The sequence below is a fragment of the Ranitomeya imitator genome, chromosome 7 (genome assembly GCF_032444005.1).
Source record: "Ranitomeya imitator isolate aRanImi1 chromosome 7, aRanImi1.pri, whole genome shotgun sequence".
Classification (NCBI taxonomy): Eukaryota; Metazoa; Chordata; class Amphibia; order Anura; family Dendrobatidae; genus Ranitomeya; species Ranitomeya imitator.
Genome location: NC_091288.1, coordinates 164935416 through 164957929, shown reverse-complemented (window position 1 = coordinate 164957929; position 22514 = coordinate 164935416). Strand labels below are relative to the sequence as shown.

The following is a 22514-nucleotide window of genomic DNA, read 5'->3' as shown; positions in this document are numbered from 1 at the left end:
ATTTACTTCAGATACAATTTTTTTTTATTTTGACAAGGATAACAGGAAAAATGGATCCCAAACTTTGTTGTGTAATTTCTCCTGAGCATGACGAAACCCCATTTGGGCACATGGCAGAGCTAGAAGGGAAGGAGCGTCATTTGACTTTTTGAATGTGAAATTTCCTGGAATCATTAGCGGACGTCATGTCCCATTTGGAGAGCCCCTTATGTGCCTAAACAGTGGCAACCCCCAACAAGTGACCCCATTTTGAAAACTAGACCCCTTAAGGAATGTATTTTGATGCGTGGTGAGCACCTTGATCTCCCAGTGCTTCAGAGGAGTTTACAATGTTGAGCTGTGAAAATAATAAAAGCACATTTTCTTCATAAAAATGATATTTTAGCCCTAAATTTTGCATTTTCATAAGGGTAACAGGAGAAATTGCACATTACATGATCAGCAAGTTTCCCAGCTCTAGTGACCCGGATGTTGTCGGGTCACCATGGCAATGATGGGGATCCCGAATCACGTCGCGTAGTCTCCGATGCAAAGGCAGAGGGATTGTCTCGTTCGATCATAGCATTTAGGGTATTAAAGTGCCGGGAGCTGTGCACGACCACTCCTGGCACTTAGTGCTGGGTGTCAGCTGTCAGAATCAGCTGACACCCGGCAGCGATTGCCTTACGTAATAATCGATCCCTGGTCAGATAAACCCAGGTCACATGGATGGATTATTGCGTCTCATGTCAGAAAGGGGTTAACATACCAAATTAACCTTGTTGATGAAATATTTAAGTATAAAATAGCATAAAGCTCCACTTTGATTTTTTCAGAAGGCCATAATTTATCTGAAACTGGTCTTAGAGGTGAGCATAGTTTCTATCTTATTTTACAACATTTGCAGTTTTTTTAATGTAAAAGTTGGATAACTGCTTTGCAGTCGATAAAATCCAGAGGTGCTGAAGTATAAACTGTTCTCGCGTCTTCAGCTGGCTGCTGTTTTAGGAAAACAGAAAAATGAAAATATTCTGTCAGTGAAATAATTTATTATACTTGTCTCTAGTCAGCCTGCAGTCCCATGAACAGCTCTGCAGGTCTGTGCCTTATCTACTGAAAATGCAATATGTTCACAATAACTCTTTGCAGGCCCCTAGAAAAAAACACGGTCAAGTTGCAATGCTAAAACTGGGCAGACCAGAAGGAATGCTATTTACCAACTCGGTTTAGTACTTCTGGGTTTGGAACACAAGTTTTCCCAATTATTTTCAAATCTGTTGCTTTAAAGAAATAGATTTGTCAGTGAAATACACAGGAAATGTATGGCTATTTTGCCAATGTACATGCTAGGACAGAAAAATTTGTGGTGGCCAAGTGAATCGTTCAAATCTTAACTCGTTAAAAATCAAGATCCTCCACCCTGGCACTAACAAATTATGTATTTTTGCTGTGTAGTCACCCAACCTGGTGCTTTTTATTTTCTCCTCCACTGAGTTGGCATTTTGGTCTTCCTGTAGTCACGATGGCTGCCCAGAGGTACCACAGTGGTGAGTCTAACTTGCTTTAACTGCTATTCCTGTGCTGCGGAGGTGTGGTTCAGACTTACCATGGCTCCATATACCTCTACACTTGTCACCTTAGAAGCAGGAGGACTGAAATGCTGGACTAAGTAGAAGAGGCAGCAGGAGGTAAATGGGGGGTACCATGTGGGGTGATTAGAGTATATATGAGCCATCCACATGTGATGATGTTCAGCGCCGAATAATAGGCTACATGCCTTTACTCACAGTACTATGACAGACTGAAAAATAGAGAGTTAAATCATCACTTATGGTTGCAAGCAAGAAGCACTGTACCAATTGCTACAATTGTACAGATTGTCTTAATATGCACACGTTCCATATTTGATGAGTTTTTTACCTCATTAATTGTAAGCCAAAATCAGGCGAAGAACATCAGTAAAATAGAAACACGTCACCACTTCTGTAATTATCACCCACTCCTGATTTTGGCTTACAAATACTGAGGTAAAAAACTGACCAAATACTGACCGTGTTAACATGGCCTAGTAGAAACACGTCACCACTTCTGTATTTTTCACCAACTCCTATTTTTGGCTTACAAATGCTGAGGTAAAATACTGAGAAAACACTGAATGTGTGAACATGGCCTAATAGAAACATCACCACTTCTGGATTTTTCATCAACTACTGGTTTTGGCTTACAAATACTGAGGTAAAAAACTAAGAACATACCAAACGGGTGCACGTGGCCTAAAGTCTACAAGTTTTCATACAAAATATAGTACACTGCTCAAAAAAATAAAGGGAACACTTAAACAACAGAATATAACTCCAAGTAAATCCAACTTCTGTGAAATCAAACTGTTCACTTAGGAAGCAACACTGTTTGACAATCAATTTCACTTGCTGTTGTGCAAATGGAATAGACAGCAGATGGAAATTATTGGCAATTATCAAGACACACTCAATAAAGGAGTGGTTCTGTGGGTGGGGACCACAGACCACATCTCAGTACCAATGCTTTCTGGCTGCTTTTTTGGTCACTTTTGAATGTTGGTTGTGCTTTCACACTCGTGGTAGCATGAGACGGACTCTTCAACCCACACAAGTTGCTCAGGTAGTGCAGCTCATCCAGGATGGCACATCAATACGAGCTTTGGCAAGAAGGTTTGCTGTGTCTGCCAGCATAGAGTCCAGAGGCTGGAGGCGCTACCAGGAGACGGGCCAGTACACAGGAGATGTGGAGGGGGCCGTAGGAGGGCAACAACCCAGCAGCAGGACGGCTAGCTCAGCCTTTAGGCTAGGAGGATGAGGAGGAGGACTGTCAGAGCCTTGCAAAATGACCTCCAGCAGGCCACAAATGTTCTTGTGTCTGCACAAACGGTTAGAAATCGAGTCCATGAGGATGGTTTGGGTGCCCGACGTTCACAGATGGGGGTTGTGCTCACAACCCAACACCATGCAGGACACTTGGCATTTGGCACAGATCACCAGGATTGGCAAATTTGTCACTGGCACCCTGTGCTCTTCACAGATGAAAGCAGGTTCACATTGAGCACATGTGACAGATGTGACAGAGTCTGGAGATGCGGTGGAGAGAGATCTGCTGCCAGCAACATCCTTCAGCATGACCGGTTTGGCAGTGGGTCACTAATGATGTGGGGTGGCATTTCTTTGGGGGGCCGCACAGCCCTCCATGTGCTCGCCAGAGGTAGCCTGACTGCCATTAGATACCGAGATGAGATCCTCAGACCCCTTGTGATACCATATGCTGGTGTAGTTGGCCCTGGGTTCCTTCTAATGCAGGGCAATGCCAGACCTCATGTGGCTGGAGTGTATCAGCAGTTCCTCCAAGATGAAGGCATTGCAGCTATGGACTGGCCCGCCCATTCCCCAGACGTGAATCCAATTGAACTCATCAGGGACATCATGTCTCACACCATCCACCAACATCACGTTGCACCACAGACTGTCCATGAGTTGGCGGATGCTTTAGTCCAGGTCTGGGAGGAGATCCCTCAGGAGACCATCCGCCGCCTCATTAGGAGCATGCCCAGGTGTTGTAGGGAGATCATACAGATACTGGAGGCCACACAAACTACTGAGCATCATTTCCTTGTCTTGAGGCATTTCCACTGAAGTTGGCTCAGCCTGTAACTTAATTTTCCACTTTGATTTTGAAAATCATTCCAACTCCAGACCTCCTTAGGATATTTGTTGTGAATTACATTGATCATTTTTAGGTTTTATTGTTCTCAACACATTCCACTATGTAATGAATAAAGATTTACAACTGGAATATTTCATTCAGTGATATCTAGGATGTGGGACTTTAGTGTTCCCTTTATTTTTTTGAGCAGTGTACAGTATATAGTGGAAATCTCTCCAATATGCAAAAAATGTAGTCCCTTTTCAGTGCCTTTAATAACCAATGATTTGTCTTATTGTCATAATTGAAGAGCCATAACTTTTATACTTGTCCATCAATCTAGCTGTCCAGTGCTTGTCTTTTCCTTTTTTTTTCCAGTGGCATCATTTTCAAGCTCATGTATACTTGCTTATTTTTATCAATGAGAAAAGGAAAAAAAAAAACAATTCCACAAATGATTTTCAAATTTTAGATTTTGTGCCATTTGCCGTAAGATATCACCTTGATTTTGCTGAATAAAATAATTACAGCAAAATTAAATATGTAGAATGTTTCATCCCTTAATGACTTCGCGATTTTCCGTTTTCAGTTTTAGCACTTCATTTTTTTCTTCCTCTTATTCCAAGAGCCATAACTTTTTTATTTTTCCATCTCCGTAGCAGTGTGAGGGCTTGTCTTTTGTGGGATGAGTTGTACTTTTGAATGACCTCATTCATTTTATCATGTGATGCACTAGAAAGCAAGAAAAAAATCCAAGTGAGTTGAACTTACAAAAAAGGTGCAATTCCACAATTGTTTTTTTTAAAATATATTTAGCATGCTCACTATATCAGCAAAAACCTAAAGGGATCAGCTGTAATATAAGTTGGTGTGCATGCCACGTTTAGGCACGTGTTCACCCATTGGCTAGGTGTCCACTATCTGCGTCTCATTCCTTCTCAGCCCTTATTCACATTATGTTACTTGACACATGATAAGGTTTTAATAATAGTTGTTAGGACCATCCCAAATAGGGTCACCATGACGTGGTGGGATGGCTTTTACATTTTTTGATCAAAATTATGCTAACTAAGTACTTTATATTATTTTCATGCACTATTGCTATTTTTTTTATTTATTGAAGGGTATTTATTTATTTTATTTTTAGCTTATGTTCACTACATGGCAAAACTGACCTGTCAATATAATTCTTCTGGTCATTATGAGTATGCAGATACCAAAGTTGTATAGGTACAGTATATCTTTTTTATTTAAATAAATGGTGAAAAAATATTCTGAAATTTGTAAGAATTTTTTTTTAATTTGGTTTCTATTTACCAAGCCCCATAACATTTCCATTTTTCAGGATTTCGAGCTGGGTGAGGGCTGATGTTTTGCACCCTGAGCTGATATTCTTATTGATACCATTTTGGTGTAGATACAATGCTTTTATCGCCTGTTATTGCATTTTATTGCAATGTTGCCGCAGCCAAAAAAAATTTAATTTTGTGTTTTTAATTTCTTTTCTCGTTGCGCCTTTTACCGATCAGACTAATTTATTTTATATTTTGATAGGTCAGACATTTACGAATGCAGCAAAACCAAGTATTTGTTTTTTTGTCTGTTGGGGCAAAAGGGGGTGATTTGAACTTGTTTTCTTTATATTTTTAAAAAACTTTTTTGACTTTTTACTTAATTTAATAATTCCCTTAGGAGACTTGAAGCTTTGGTCGTCCAATCGCCTGTGCTATACATAAATATGTCTAATTTGGCCTGCACTCTAAATTTAGATCGGGGTGCTGGTGAAACAGACCGTAAGGTCTAATAACAATATTATTGAAATCCACCGCACTCCCTGTGTGGAATATCTTAGAAACAAAAGGATTTTTTTGAAACTTGCTAATTTATTCAAGTGAAAAACAGAAATCAATCAAATGTGACAGATCAAATAGTAGGCACTTATTGAACAATTGTACAAGCGACTCAATGTGATTGACGTTTCGACCTTCCCGGGTCTTACTCTAAAGTCGCACTTAATCCAGGATTTATGAGTGGCTCTTATGGTAAAGAGGGTGTTGTCCCTGTAGTGTCAAGGGGCAGGTGCAGTCTCTTTAATACCAAGTATGGCCTAATAGTTGATTTTTCTCTGAGTGTGACCTTGTTGAGGAATAGCAGCGGTGCATCAGCGTCTTGCTGCTGTTTGCGATTTAAATAGAAAGTTGGTATGTCACTGGAAACAACCTTTTTTGCAGGTGCCAGCGTATTAGCCTTAAATTGCTGGTAAGTTGTATGTGGTTTAATGGATTTGCCAGTTCTGGATGAAGCCTTGTAGAGGGGTAACAGCGGCGCATCTGCATCTTGCTGGTGGACATGTAGGCTTAATACCCTTAGTGGATGGGGGATAGCACTCCTGCATCCTGTGGGAAGGCATTTTTTGACTTTTTACTTAATTTAATAATTCCCTTAGGAGACTTGAAGCTTTGATCGTCCAATCGCCTGTGCTATACATAATCGTGGCAAGAGTCATGGTTCACTGGAGGATCGTAATGATGGGCATAGGTCTTCTGCCAACCACCAGCTGTTCTGGCAACCCATTGGTGCCCCGCAATCATATGACAGGGATGTCAATGGGTGGGGTGAATGATGCGCTTCTTGCTTGCACGTATTTAATCCCGCTGTCAGTGATTGACAGCAGAATTTAACTGGTTAACAGCCCCAGGCTGAGCACAGCTGCACCTACAGATGTTAAAGACACATGATAGCTGACTAAATCATTCATCATGTGCGTGGAAAGATGAGGGCTCGGTGTGAAAGCCAACATCAAACACAGGGACACAACTTTTGATTTAAATGTACACCAAAGTCCCTGATGGGGCTTATGTTTCAGTACCTTGACAAAAAAATTGGTTTTGTGTTTCCATATACATCAAAGCATATTTTTTATCAGCTTAATGAGGTCTTTTATCAAATTCATGCACAAGCTAAAAAAAGTTATAGTTAGTATTCTTCCACAATTGTTTGAGCCATGTGGAAGTATAGATCCATATGTACAGGTGCAGTGAAGCTGAGCTCATGGGAGCATCCCTGTGATTGACAGTCACGATCCTGAAGTAACAGACGGTAGCTGGAAATGCTCAGATCCCAGAGGCATGACCTAACAGTTTGCCTGTCATTGATACAGTGACAGGCAACAATGCCTTGGAATACTAAGGAATCCATAGTTTTATGCATGTGATCATGAGAGAGATTATGGGTCTCAGAATAATGTCATAAAAACTACAAAGCATCCTACAAAATATGAGCCTTCATATAGTTGTAATGCCAGGAAAATAAAAATAATAGCTCTTTGAATGTAATGGTGAAAAATAATAAATCAATTCTGAAATCTTGTCAGTTTATCAAAGCTGAAAAAAAAAACAGCTTCTCATTGCCTACATGCCCATATAGAAAGCTTAGGAGGGTTGATCCTACTGAGAGATACCCATTGCAGAGAGTTTTTCAGAACACAATTTCTGTTCAAATGAAGCACAGCACCTAATAAAGGTATAATAATAATAGCTGTGATAAAAATCTTGTTTTCTCTGGCTGTCTGCTTTCAATGGTTCCCTTGGCTGGTTATTAAAAATAGAAGGATCCCACGTGTTATTTTTTTCTTATAAATATTTAATAAAAAAGAACTGTAGACAAGAATTCCCATGCTATAAAATGGCTGTACAATGGTGGTAGCCTTGCAAAAAATGGGAATAGGGAAATGTCTTAAAATAACAGAGACAAAAATAATAGAACCATGAGGAAGAGGTCCAACGTTAGGAGAGGGTGGAGGTGGGCTTGGTGATGGAGGTAGAATATGGGGAGGGGGACAACACTTGTTTTTTATGCAAATGATGAGTTAAAAAAGGAGAGAAAAAATGAACAAAAATAAAAACATTTGAGCCATGAGCTAGAGGTCCAAGTATAGGAGGGGGTGGAAGTGGGCATGGGGGTGATGGTGAAAGGATGAGAGACAGAGGTACAAGTGGAGGAGGGGGTTGAGGTAGGCGTGGTGGTGGAGATGGCATGGTGTGAGGAGGCCAACACTTTTTATGCTAGGCAAAAGATAACGTCACTGAGAAAAAAAATAAGCAAGAATAAAAAAAATAGAACCATGAGGCAGAGGTCCAAGTGGAGGAAGGGGTGAAAGTGAAAGGGAGGTAGGGGCCAACATATTTTTTCTTAATAGGATTGTGAATATCTTTTAACTCTCATACACATGATTAATAGTTAATGACCAATATCAAACCCTATTAGAACTAGAGAAAGTGAACTTTCTCCATACATACAACATGCTTCAACCTGTATCTACTTGACACAAACACAATAACAATGCCCACTGCTTGATACGATGTTTTAAAGGTTAATATGACATAGCAGATGTCAGATATCCTCTAAACACTAATTATGGTGGCAAAGTATCAGTAATGTTTCATCATCCTGCACTGAAGCCAGCAAACTTATTTGTTTAAAGATTAGGCATCTGGTGTTTTTATGGCATCACAATATAACACTTCTGTTAAAGCCAATTCAGTTTGTGAAGTGGTCGACATAATGAATTCAGTAGATGGAAAATAGGATTAAAGGAACATAGGTTAACATCTAATCTATTTCTTAGCTTAATTAATCAAACAAGACATATTGGTAGACATTTATTATTGACTTTATGGCACACCATTATATGCCGCTCTTTTAACGTTCACCCCACTTATGCCACTTTTCAGAAGGAGCTGGGCCATGAATGTCTTGACACAATTACTATAATAATTGACTCCACTTTTCATTTTTAATAAATTTAGAAATTTAGAGTATTTTATGGTAGTAAGCATTTCATTAAGACAGGTGTAAAGTACGCCTGTCCTAATATATGTCCCCTATTGTGTTTTTGTAGAGTTCAAAATCTACAGGGTGGCCCATTTATATGGATACACCTAAATAAAATGTGTATGGTTGGTGATATCAACTTCCTGTTTGTGGCACACTAGTATATGGGAGGGGAAAACTTTTCAAGATGGGCGGTGACCATGGCGGCCATTTGGAAGTTGGCCATTTTGGATCCAACATTATTTTTTCCAATGGGAAGAGGGTAATGTGACACATCAAACTTATTGAGAATTTCAAAAGAAAAAGAATGGTGTGCTTGGTTTTAGCGTAACTTTATTCTCTCATGAGTTATTTACAAGTTTCTCTTTGTTTACAGCCATTGACATGTCACAGAGGTTAACACGTGAGGAGCGGATAGAAATTGCGTTGATGTCTGTTGAACACAGTACCTGGGTCATTGCAGCAGATTTAAATGCAAGACACCCCACGCAAGAAAACTGTCACAAATTCCCATGTTATTTAGGTGTATCTATATAAATGGCCCACCCAAAAAAGTTTGCCTCATCACTGAACATAATGTTCTGTGTAAACTGGGGGTCCTGATACAATTTTTGTTTTGCCCATTCTGCAAATTCAGCGTAATTAGGGAGAATATCATAAAAAAGGCAGTAAGAATTTAGAGCTCTTTATTAGAAAAAATGAAACCCTTTGGACCTGCAAAATAAACAGTATATTATTAATGTAATCAGAATCTAAATTTTGGACCAAGACATAACATACTTCTAAAAAGTGGTCATTCACTTTAAAGGGTTTGTCTAGCCACACCAGATTCATGACTGATCTACGGTTGCACAAGATGGGTCATAAACATTAGATCAGTGAGAATCTGACATCTGGCATCCCTGTTGATTATCTGTTATTTGCTCCAGAGACTGCTGGATGTAAACACTTAGGCCCCAAATTATCAACGAGATTATGCTATTCTGTTGTAAACTCTTTGAAAAGTTGTAGAAAAATTTTGCAATGTTTGGCATTTTCATCAGTTTCAGAGGTGGTGCGGAACACGAATGTGACGAGGGCTAGAAATTATTCTCCAGTTTCTATCTGGAGTAAGATTTGTGGTGTTGCGTACAGAGGTGTATGCCACATGTAAGACACTCTTCTTGTCAGCGCACCTCTTAATGAATTACGAGAGTCTGGATCCTCCTTAGTAGAGATGAGCAAATATGTTTGGAACTGATCACCAAATCCGAATTTGCCATATTCGTGCCATATTAGTACCCCATCTGTGCCAAAATTGTGTTTGACAATCATTTCAGAACATATTTACTCATTTCTACCCCCAGTGACTCCAGTGGCATTTGGCTATGTTCAGCAAATATTGCAAAAACAATATTTGCCGGCGATCGTAATCTGAACCGAATATTGGAATATTCGCTCATCTCTAATCCTTATCAAGACTGGTCTTGATGAATAGGGGTCTATGAGCAGAGCTGCAAAGCACAGTTCTATTGATTGTGGACTGACTGCTGCTGGGTACTGTAGATTAGCTTCTATGAATAAAAGCCATTTTGCAGAGTCCATCAGCAGTGACTGTCAACGCCGTGGCTAGAACTGTAGCTCTACAGTGCTGGGATCCTGGGTTCAAATCCTGTATTGCCAAGTTCTTAACATTAAGGTTCGGATACGGCTTTAAAGAAGGCTACTACTTGCGATATAATGCAATTTTATTTCAAAGTACAAAATTAAAGGAGTAGTATGATTGTGTGCACTTTTGTATATTTTAACATACAAAGGTTAAGAACATTTAAAGATTAAATACATATAATGATTAAGTACATATAAAAGTTAACTACATATACTCACATCATCACCAAGAGGCTTTTAAACATCGTCCATCTGGAATATCAGAGAAGCATGCACCAAGACAGAGAACCCCTGGGAGATTACCTACACTGCATGGGCGTCTCCACTTATGCAGGTATCACAACACTGTACACATACTGTATAAATACAGGTACCCAATTTTCTGTTTCTATCTTAAGGTACCTTCACACATAACGATTTCGTTAACGATATCGTTGCAACGTCACGCTTTTTGTGACGTAGCAACGATCCCGCTAACGATCTCGTTATGTGTGACAGCGACCAACGATCAGGCACCTGCTGGGAAATCATTGGTCGCTGGGGAATGATCAGGACCTTTTTTTGGTCACTGATCACCTGCTGTCATCGCTGGATCGGCATGTGTGACGCCGATCCAGCGATGTGTTCACTTGTAACCATGGTAAATATCGGGTTACTAAGCGCAGGGCCGGATTGGCCATCTGTCAATTCTGGCAAATGCCAGAAGGGCCTGTCTGGTCATCTGTCAATTCTGGCAAATGCCAGAAGGGCCTGTCTGGTCGTGGGCTGCCTTGTCTGCTTTGTTGTTAACAGAATCGGTGTTCTCAAGACACCCATACTGTTGTGATGAAGCACAAAGTTGTTCACTCTTTCCCTTATCCTAGCAGGCCACTGGCATCGTTGGAAATATTGGTGTTGTAGTAAATATTGCTTTCTTCCATCCAGGATAATATTAGTAATATATCTCATCTGGTGCTTGGTGACGGGGACTGCATGGGCCTGTGTGATTTCAAATGCCAGGGCTGAATTTCAGCCCCTGTCTGTACCTGATTATAGGATATACTTGGCACACTCGTAGGGGTCTGATGCAAAAGTGTTTATTATATACATACAGTATTCACAAGATTCAAACGTTTCGGTCTGCAAAGGATCTTCATCAGTGTGCTCTATGGAGAGCAAGAAAAGGGTATAAAGCATAGACCCTTAAGAGAGATATTGCATCAAAATAGTAGGATAAGCAGGGAATCCTGAAAATAGAGGGCTCTAAACCAGCCGATCAAGCCGTGGAGGAAGGAACTGACGCAGTATCCACCGCAGGTCTGGGGAGCTGGATGGCGCTTGGAGTGTGCCAAGTATATGCTATACTATATTTCAAGGTCTGGGCACCAACCCCTTCGGCACCTCCACCCATGGGCTGTGCTTATCATCTACTCTACTGTACCTGATTATAAGCATTCTATACATTGACATAGATAATAATGTGAAAAAGCTATAAATGTCTTAAAAGAAATCTATTATTTTTCTTGTGATATTTCCCTGAACATCATGATAGTCACGAATAGAATTCCGATAAATGAACAATATAATTACACCCAGTAATGCACTGTAGCCTGTGCAAAGCATTAACTAATTTAAAATCTATTTCATACTTTAGCATTTCCATTGTGTTATTGCTCATGCAATTATTCAGACTCCGATTTATGTAAAGGTAATTAATTGCTGTAATGATTTGCTACACATTAACAACTTCAACATGAAATCATTATTGGCTAGTAATAAACAATGTTATTTTTGCAGGTATGCATGGGACGCTAGTCATATTGTTACCTCTCAGTTTAATCCTGATGATATTTGGAGGAATGACTGGTTTTGTTAGTATACTTGCAAGAGCGTACCTGCTTCTGCTCCTAACAGGGATGCTGTTTCTTTTTGGAGGTAAAGTATACATTGAAACGTACATACATTTACAACCACCTTCAATTGTCACTGCAGGCCCATATTTTGTGTCTATGTGTTCATTGTGATTTAATTTCAAATATGGTGTCCCCCCACTGGAATTTTCCCATAAACAAAGTACATGTTAATCAACACATTTTGGAATAATATTAATTTCTGCAACTGAATGTGTTTAAATAAAATGTTTCTGTTCTTAGGTAATCTTATAAATGTGTCCCTGCTGTGTACTGTGCAATGGCTGTGTCTGACCGTGCAGGAACATGGTCTGATCATACCACAGCTCCTGATCAGAAGGGGGGTGAACAGTAGGGACTCACAGCTGCTATTTTCTGAGGTTTTCAATGCCCGAGGTAACACATTTTCTTGCTTGTGGTAAAATATTTCACAGCCTGAGGAAACATATTTCCTTGTCTGAGGTAACGTATTTGCCTGCCTGAGGAAACACATGTCCCTGCCTGGGGTAAACATTTGCCTGCCTGAGGTAGCACATTTACCTACCTGAGGTGACATATTTTCCTGTCTGAGGTAATACATTTCCCTGCCTGAGGTAACTTTTTTTCTGCCTGTGGTAACATATTTTCCTGCCTGAGGCAACACATTTCCCTGCCTGGGGTAGCACAAGAGTATTTCTGGCAAGTCTCCAGTTCTCTGAGCTCATCACGAGTCAGTGACAAAATAGCTACACTCCTCTTTAAGGATCCTGCCTCTACCACCCACAATCTGGTGCAACCATTGTCATTCCACAAATGCATGTAAGGTCCCGATGGAGATGACTCTCAGTGGTTTGCCTAATCTGCAAAGTTTGCAGTTCATGCCAGACACTGACAGTCTTCTTCACAAGATGAACAGTTCAGGAATGAGCAGCATGAGTAAAGCATGAAACTCTGCAGATTGCATCAGACTCTTATTTTCAGCTTCATCAGGAATTTACTGTGCATGCAGCACCTCATGGAATGGCAACGCTTGCACTGGATCTTGGTTGGGTGAGGCAGGTCCCTAAAAGAATAATGGCTTGTCAATCACTGAGACAAGGGGGTAGGTAGGAAATAGAGAAAAGTGGCAGCACTGCGTGCTGTGAGGATTCTCCAGTGATGGGCACTGTGGTACCATGAACGCAAGAATGCGATGTGCATGTGTAGCGCCCCAGGATCCTGGTCGTCACAGTAATGTTGCTTTCCTCATGGGGAGAGTGATGCTACGTTTGGAGGCAAGAAAGGATAACTGTAACCAGGTACCACAAACATGCAACACATTCACACTCCAGGCCACCAGGGGGAGCTTCTGATCCTATTTACTAGGTGACTCCCCATATATACATAACTGGTAGTTTGTAGAGAAAGTTAGTGAGTTCCAGACACCAGTCTGAGGAGGACAGAGGGTTTACGGAGCTGTGCATGCCCCCAGAGCTGCAGCTCCCGGAAAGAGACATTTTAGAAAGCAGAATTGATTGCTGCGAGTGTGCAGGAAAGCAAAGCACAGAAGAGGATACCAGAAGGGGACCAGCCCCGAGCAGGCTGCCTCCTTCTGAGGCGCAGAACACCGGTAGCCGGGATACCGAGGTTGTAAGGACCCCCACGCCTTACATCAGAGACCGTCAGGACAGCTAATTTCACGTTACCTGTCCGCACCCACACCCAGGAGGCTTGGTGACACCCCACAGTTGAGTCACCTAAGAGACCCTATAAACAGGCTCAAGTCACCAGTCATACAGGTTTTGTCCTATCCTAACCGGGGGACAGTGAGAGAAAGAGATAACATCTGTGAAGCTTCTAGCAGTAAGGGACTAGACCACTACAGCGCAAAGGAAGGCTTTTACTTTCCACCTGGATAAGGGGACTCTGGACTTGCCTCCAAACCGGCCAGACTCTACCTGCCCTGTGATCCAGTGCCCTGGACTGTGGCTGCTGAAGACTTCAGTAAACGAGGTACAGAGACTGCAAACCTGTGTCCTCGTTCCTTACTGCACCTCTCACCGTCCCCATTCTACCATCTACACACTGGGAAGCTCTGGGCATATACTTCACCTGTGGGAAGGTATACCATCCCGCTGCCATAACATCACCCCAGCGGACCCCTTAAAGCAGCGTCGTTCACCCTGACCGAACACCACAGGTGGTGTCACGAACATAAACTTTATCCCTTTAAAGACCTTTCCCTTTTACATTGGCGCCCTGGGCCATGGGCCGGGTCGTAGCCACCGTGACATCCCCCTGTGAACACCGGACCCGGTACCAAGTACCCCACAGCCCTGGCCGGAGACTTATCTTGGCATCACGAACAGGATTGACTGACCCAGCCAATCGGGTCATGTGCGCCTAAAAGACTGTGCCTGAACTGTGCCTAAACTGTGCTTTATTGTGAGACTGTTCACTGTAAAAGACCACCAAAATTGCCACCAAAACTGCCGCCATTACAGTGCCACGAGGAGCGCCGGAGAAGAAGGGTGTGCTATCATGAGAGGAGACTATCTGAGTGGCGCGAACAGTGATGAACACCCGCTACGAAAGCTATTACATGATGAGGACGTGCCCATCAGCCAAGGAAGTCTGCCTTCTGATCTGCAAGGGCGGGGACAAGGAGGAGAAGGAGCCCCGCCCCCAAGAGATGGAGGAGCAGCGTGCCTGTGTGGCCGCAGATTCGGAAGAAGAGATGGTGACCAGCGGGTACCCGAAAGATGGTGAAGCAACTCAGGACCATCCCAAGCCACCAGATGAGGACCCGAGCTTACCTCTGCTGGAGGATCCGGACTTCTTGGAACCGCAGGTGGAGGCGCTGAGCCGCCAGCTCCAGGACACCGAGCTGGCAGCGGTGAAGAAATGGAAGTCGGCTCTGTGCAGGAAGAATGCACTGGAGGAGTCGCGGTCCGTGCAGCAGCCATCTCCAGCAGCCTCATCAGCGGAGCAGACTGGCATCGATGGAACCACATCAGACGATGGTACAGAAAATGACCCTGCCCCAGTGACTGATACCGTTTCCGTGACAGCTCCTGACCGGGATCTGTGTCGAGGGGATCATGTGACCTACACCCGTCACTGGAGTGAAAAAGGCTGGTATGCCATGAATGTTAGGAAATGTGTACCCACAGCAATACCACCTAGTGCCAAAGAAACTACCCCCACTACTACCTCAGCTGCACAGCCAACAACCCCTCAGACCCTTACCAGTACCACTGTGTGCATGATCACGACCACTAAGACAACTGCTGTAGCAACTGCACTAGCTTTCCTACGTACTCAAGCCACGCAAACTTTGATAGCAGCTAATGACTTGACTGTACATGAGGAACAAACCCATGACGTCGATCTGGTACCAGATGTGAATTCAGATACCAATGTTTTCAGACCAGGACGTCTTCGATACCGACTGGTACCTTGGCTACTGCTATAACAGAACAAAGCAAATCGGAAAATGACTGTAAATATTTAATTTAAATCTTTCGCTATTACAAAAAGTTTATTGAATCCGGCCAGGGTTTTCTACTTAAAGGGGTCCCACGTTAAAAGGGATCCTCTGTTGCAGAGTTCATCCATTTAAAGACATTCGAGTCATGGACAATGAATGTCTCAAAAACTTTCACTTGTAAATAGTTTGCACCTTCTTAAAGGTGCTTTCTACTGGTTTTACATATGAGTTCTTAAAGGGACTATTCCCATGTTGCCTTAAAGTTCAGACTTGTTTTCCAGAGACCTGAAGAAAAACCCATCTGGCGCGGCAGGATTCCAGGTCTGGATACACGCCTTGTAGCCCACCCAAGCCAACATTGGGGGTTAAATACGGGTCCCTCACTTCATTGCTGCTGTTTTAGAGTTAATGATTGACTTGAATATTAATTGCACTACCTCAGTATTAGGAGACTTGAATATTGTTCGCACCCATAAAGGGAATGTCGTATCACATTGCACTTTGCCTGCTAGAATTCTATGTTGTAAGAAAGAAGGTTAATAGATTACAGAGTTAATATAGTAAATAAAAATAAAATTGAGAATTGATACGCTTTTGAATAAAATTGAGAAGAAGATATAGTAAACCTGTGGGGGTTAGTCGAAAGCTTTGCACTTGAAGAAGAGTAAAGACAAAATGCTTGTTTTGCACTTTGAAGGTTTAAGATAGTATACCCGTAGCGGGTAATAGCATTTCATAGTCAGTTAGTTATTATATTGTTTTCTATTCCCAAAAGTATGCATACAATGTAAATAAGTTATTGTAACGTTTAAGTGTCCTCACCTCCCATAAAGGGAAACTCTAGTTTATATAATTAATTTGTTTTATAAGTTTACAGCATTCCAAAAATTGTATGTCTTCTTGCATTAACATGTATTGTTGTTATTCTTTTCCCAGTCCGGAAGTACTGGATTTAACGGAGGGGAGTGTGGCGCCCCAGGGTCCTGGTCGTCACAGTAATGTCGCTTTCCTCACGAGGAGAGTGATGCTATGTTTGGAGGCAAGAAAGGATAAGTGTAACCAGGTACAACAAACATGCAACACATTCACACTCCAGGCCACCAGGGGGAGCTTTTGATCCTATTTAGTAGATGAATCCCCATATATATATATATATATATATATATATATAACTGGTAGTCTGTAAGGAAAGTTAATGAGTTCCAGATATCAGTCTGAGGAGGACAGAGGGTTTACGGAGCTGTGCATGCCCCCAGAGCTGCAGCTCCCAGAAAGAGACATTTTAGAAAGCAGGATTGATTGCAGCGAGCGTGCAGGAAAGCAGAGCACAGGAGAGGATACCAGAAGGGGACCAGCCCCGAGCAGGCTGCCTCCTTCTGAGGCGCAGAACACCGGTAGCCGGGATACCGAGGTTGTAAGGACCCCCACGCCTTACATCAGAGACCGTCAGGACAGCTAATTTCACGTTACCTGTCCGCACCCACACCCAGGAGGCTTGGTGACACCCCACAGTTGAGTCACCTAAGAGACCCTATAAACAGGCTCAAGACACCAGTCATACAGGTTTTGTCCTATCCTAACAGGGGGACAGTGAGAGAAAGAGATAACATCTGTGAAGCTTCTAGCAGTAAGGGACTAGACTAGACCACTACAGCACAAAGGAAGGCTTTTACTTTCCACCTGGATAAGGGGACTCTGGACTTGCCTCCAAACCAGCCGGACTCTACCTGCCCTGTGATCCAGTGCCCTGGACTGTGGCTGCTGAAGACTTCAGTAAACGAGGTACAGAGACTGCAAACCTGTGTCCTCGTTCCTTACTGCACCTCTCACCATTCTACCATCTTCACACTGGGAAGCCCTGGGGATATACTTCACCTGTGGGAAGGTATACCATCCAGCTGCCATAACATCACCCCAGCGGACCCCTTAAAGCAGCGTCGGTCACCCTGACTGAATACCACAGGTGGCGTCACAAACATAAACTTTATCCCTTTAAAGACCTTTCCCTTTTACATGGGCACCCTGGGCCACGGACCGGGTCGCAGCCACGTGACATCCCCCTGTGAACACTGGACCCTGTACCGAGTACCCCACAGCCCTGGCAGGCGACTCACATGCTCCTGGCCCGAAATCAACTAGACTGTTTCTGATGTGCTCAATGCAAGTGTATTGTAAAAGATTGGCACCAGTGCAGTTGGATTCTGGCAGGGAGTATGCTTATCACACACTTGCAGTGACCTCTATTCTCAGCACTGACACTGGAGAATTCTCAGAGCACACAGTGTGAACTTCAGTATGTGAGGATTCACAAATCTGCACTTACAATTTTTTTTTTAAAGATATTTAACTAAATGCAGATAATGATTACAAATTTTGGTGTATAAATTTTATAGTTGACCTTTAATAATGATCAAAACATTTAAAGCTAAATATTAAATGAGGCTCTTTTGATAAATAATAGCCTGCTAGTAATACTATTTTCTTGTAAAAAAAAAATCGCCCTAAGACGTTTTTAACTGTTTCAATAACTCACAGAGAGTTTGTATGTCGGGAGGCACTAATGCTTGACCTCTATAAAAATTAAGGTTCGTTGGTGGTTCTTCTGACAGCAAAATTGCAGCATAATGAGGAAAGCAGTTTTAACCCCTTATTGACCGCGATAGGCCTTTTAGCGGTGGCAGTTAAGGTTACTTATTCCTCAGCGATGCTTTTTATCAACACTGAGAAACAAAGGTTATAGCGCTCCCTCATGTCGGAACATTTCCGGGGGTAGCTGAGACCCTGGAGAACATGATCAGGGCCATTTTTACAGTCCCCTGCCACGTGATTGATGTTATTCACCAAATAACAGCGGTCACAAAAAAAAATCTGATTTAAAATTCATTTCTTTCTCCTCTGATATGGTCTAACATATCAGAGAAGAGAGAAATGGGGTAACTCAAGCCTCCCCGATACCTCCGCCATTTCCAAACCCTCCTGCTCTGTCTCCCAGCCCTCTTCGTCATTTTGCTAGAAAAAATGGTGGGCGCATGCACAGTCCATCCGCCAAGATCTGCCAAATAGCACCCGGCAACAATAGAGAATTTTCCCTATTGGTTCCTTTTGATCACTGTGATAGGGTCTATCACAGTGATCAAAATAAAAAAAAAATTTTTGTAATTTTTATCTTACTAAGGGGGTGAAAAAGGGGGATTTGATTTACTATTTTTTTAAGTTTTTCCATTCTTTGCAGTTAAAGTTGGGGATAGGGTTGCGTTAGGGTTGGGGAAAGGGTTGTTTTTTTTCAAAAGTAAAAAAAAAAAGATCACTGTATGACGGCTAGTGCTCGCTACTTGAGTTTGCATTGGGTGCTCTCTCGATTCCAGCCAATTTTCCGTTCAAAAACTCAAATGGCACTTCTTCCTTTCTGAGCCCTGCCGTGAACACAAGCAGTGGATTTCATCCACATATAGTGTATCGGCACTCTCTCGAGACATTGCACAACTAATTGTATGGCCTATTTTCTCTTGTTATCCTTGTGAAAATAAAAAAGTTTGGATGTAAAGAAAGATTTTTGTGAATAAAGTTATTTTTTCCCTTCCACATTGCTTTAGTTCACGTGAAGCAACTGAAGTGTTAATAAACTTCTCGAATATGGTTTTGAACACCTTGAGGGGTTAACTTTTTAGAATGGTGTTACTGATGGATTTGACTGTGAGCATCAGAAGAAGAATCTTTTCGACAGAGAAGTCGGTGACCGATGGAAGGACCATGGAGCATGAGTCTTCAGCTAATCTCCAAATGACACAATATTTTTTGTGCCTTTAGAATAATTGTGAGTCCTGTCATTACAATGTGCAATCATGAAATAGACACATTTCGAAAGGCAGATTTTAATGACAGATTTGCTTTAAGAAAGTCAGATTATTTAATAAATATTTATCTTGTCATGTCTTCATATGTTTTATAAAGTACAGCTACATTTTATACCTGACATAAATGAAATGAATTCGTAGCATTATCAAACCTCAAACTAGAACACTCTGGTGGAATGTATTAGAAATAATTTCTTAAAGTGCAAAATAAACCTTGTGTGATACTGGACGTAGCATATCTATGCTTTTAGAAATGTGTGAACGCTAAGTGCACAGATAAAGCACCCATTTTACCCTGATGGAATGGGAAATCAATTGCAATCATAAACTGTATACAAGAGCTGTAATCCAAATGGCACAGAGTATATGTTTAATCTTCTGGAGAATTCATTATATGGGAAACATCTGTCCTGCACACTTGATAGTGACAAAAATGCCTTTGAGTCTGTAATTCACTTTGAATAGCAGTGAGTATAGTTGGGGTATAGACCAATATGTATCTAGAACAATCTTCAGCTTGAGTCCTGTTGTTATTTTACAGCATATTCCTTCAAGGTGCACTGAGTGTATTATATGGGAATTTGAAAAATCAGTAAATTTTGTGATTCTGTATGCCTAAAATATCTGTAAAATCCAATGTCAGAAAAGATGACAATTTAACTGTCCCGTAATTACTAAAAAAGACCAATATCACATCCACTTTACTTGCTGCAATGTGAAATTGAGCTGGAGGTCATTTCTGAATATTTGTATATCAAGTAAATGGCCTCTTTACAGTCAGCTGAATCCTGTTGCAGTGATAATCCATAACATTTGGAAGTTGTAATCTAAATGACATAATTCACCCATGGTAACCACCTCTCATCTTTCCTGCATCATCGCCAGAATAAAATATGCAGGGAGTTGATTGTGTCTTTAGCAAAACTCATTGTGGATTTTATTTGCTGTATATTGTATTATAGAGATTTTAATGATGCTATTTCCCAACATGCAGTTATAGTTTGTTCATTGAAATGAATAAGAGTTATAAACCACCCTTATTTACAACGCTTGGTAGTTTTCATAAGTCCCACTTACTCAATTTCATTGCTATATCTGATATTTGGGGATTTCCTCTTTTTGGTAGGGGAAAGCTAGTATCTAGGTATGGCTGGACCACTGTCACGGATATGTCAGAGGCTGTAGACTGTTGCACTGCATCTGTCTGCAGAATGTCTCAGCAGTTTTCTTTGCAGACTAGTGACCACCTCCCCAAGCTCTGATGGGGTCATCTGGATCAGGGTGTTTATAACTCCCAACTTCCTGTTAGGATTTGTGGGTGAACATTTCCATTTGCATTTCCCTGATGAGGCTTGGAGCTGGAGTAGTCAGCTATCGTCTTCCCTGGAGTTTGGAGGACATTGGTGTTTCTCTCTGAGTCTACTCAAGCTAAGTGTTCCCCTTTTTTCTTTTGTTTATCCCTGTTGTCTTTAGAGGTAGTGGGGATTGAGTAGTGGTCATCCTGCCCTTCGCGGTGCAGATCTTATCGCCAGGGTCAGGCAGGGATTAGGTATCCTGCTTGGCGATGGGTGCGGAACCTATATAAGGATGTTAGGGAAGACAGGGTGAGGTTATATCTGTTGAGGGGTCTCTACTCCCCCCTTCCCTGGTGTTTGGTTCCCTGTACCTTATCCCCCCGTGTTGCACTTAGCCTTTTTCTACACATTGCGTGACAACCAGTGGATTTTTGGGTCTGTTGGGTTCAGCCGAACTTTATAAAAAAGAACGGTACCCAAACTTGATCCCAAATCCCTTAAATGGGGGGGGGGGGGTCTCAACATCTGGCGGTTCCCATGCTGTTCTCTGTGTGACAGCGTCGGAAACACCAACTCTAACCAGCGGTAACCTAACTGAAGTCACCACTTTTATATTTTACCAAAAAGTGGAAAGCATTGAAATGAAGAAAATGTATTCTGTAGTAAACTCAACCATTTATCAGTTTAACTCTGCTGTTCTGTTCGTATTGGCTAAACACACAAGGGGCAGCACGGTGGCTCAGTGGCTAGCACTGCAGCCTTGCAGCGCTGGGGTCTTGGTTTCAAATCCCACCAAAGACAACATCTGCAAAGAGTTTGTATGTTCTTCCTGCGTTTGCGTGGGTTTTCACCAGGCTCTCCGCTTCCCTCCCACATTCCAAAAACATGCTGATAGAGATTCTAGATTGTGAGCCCCATTAGGGACAGTTAAGTAATGCAAAAGGTATTGCATAATGCCTGTACATGTCTGAAATGTCTGTAAATGTCTGATAATGTCTGTAAAGTGCTGTGGAATTAATGGCGCTATATGCGTGAGTAAATTAAATAAACACTTGTACTGTTCAACCTATTACAGTCTGCTCGTTTTGACATTTAGCTACTCTAAGCGTATTATTTGAATACCTTTTGCATTATTTAACTGTATTTGAATATGGGTGGTCAAAAACAAATGAAAAATGAAAATCAAAGCTTCAGATTGCTTTATTTTCTTTTGTGAAGGGTTGTACAGGTTCACTTATTGCTATATTCAGGCATTCTTACGTTCTGCACAGAAATAACCCCCGTTTGCTTCATATAAATACTATGACTAGAAGATGTAATATTTGTTTTATTACAGGAAGATGGACAAATGCTGCATCTTCTCCTTTTTAAGCTTTTCCAGTGCTGATGGAGAATGTGGGTTTGCGGTGTTGCGCATCCTGCCAGATATGGTTTACTATGGCTGCTGTTTCTTCAATTAGGGGTTTTACTTTTCTTCCTAGAATGCATGGCATAACAAGTGACTTTCCTAATTCTTCCACAAAGAGTCTTTGTTTATGAAGTTCATTGATGTTCAAATCAGGGTTTATTTCACATCATAAAACAGATGCATTGTAGGCAGATACATCAAGAATGTTATAAAATAAAAACTTTGGCCACCAATTGGTTTTGCGTTTGCTTGTGTACGTAGCTATTAGTTGATCACGTGTATCTACTGCCCCTTTGGTGACATTATATAATCTAATATATAGAGACTAGGAAAACACAACAGGCAAATATAAGGTGATCTAATCATTATATCTTATGGGAAACAATCCATCTAGATACAACAGGCCAGTAAATGGAAAAGTGTGGGACACACTGATAATGCATAAAGCTAAACCACAGAAAAAAACACAGTGCAATAGTCCAAATTTAA

At 41.6% G+C, this 22514-nt stretch overlaps 1 protein-coding gene across 1 annotated transcript in view; it reads left to right on the top strand.

Annotated features, from left to right (window-relative positions):
• The window catches only part of TMEM114 (transmembrane protein 114), a 39958-nt gene that overhangs the window by 14499 nt on the left and 2945 nt on the right, over window positions 1–22514 (top strand). Inside the window, exon 3 of the mRNA XM_069733991.1 lies at window positions 11908–12045. Within this exon, the coding sequence (XP_069590092.1) occupies window positions 11908–12045 (138 nt within the window). The remainder of the gene's footprint in view (window positions 1–11907; window positions 12046–22514) is intronic.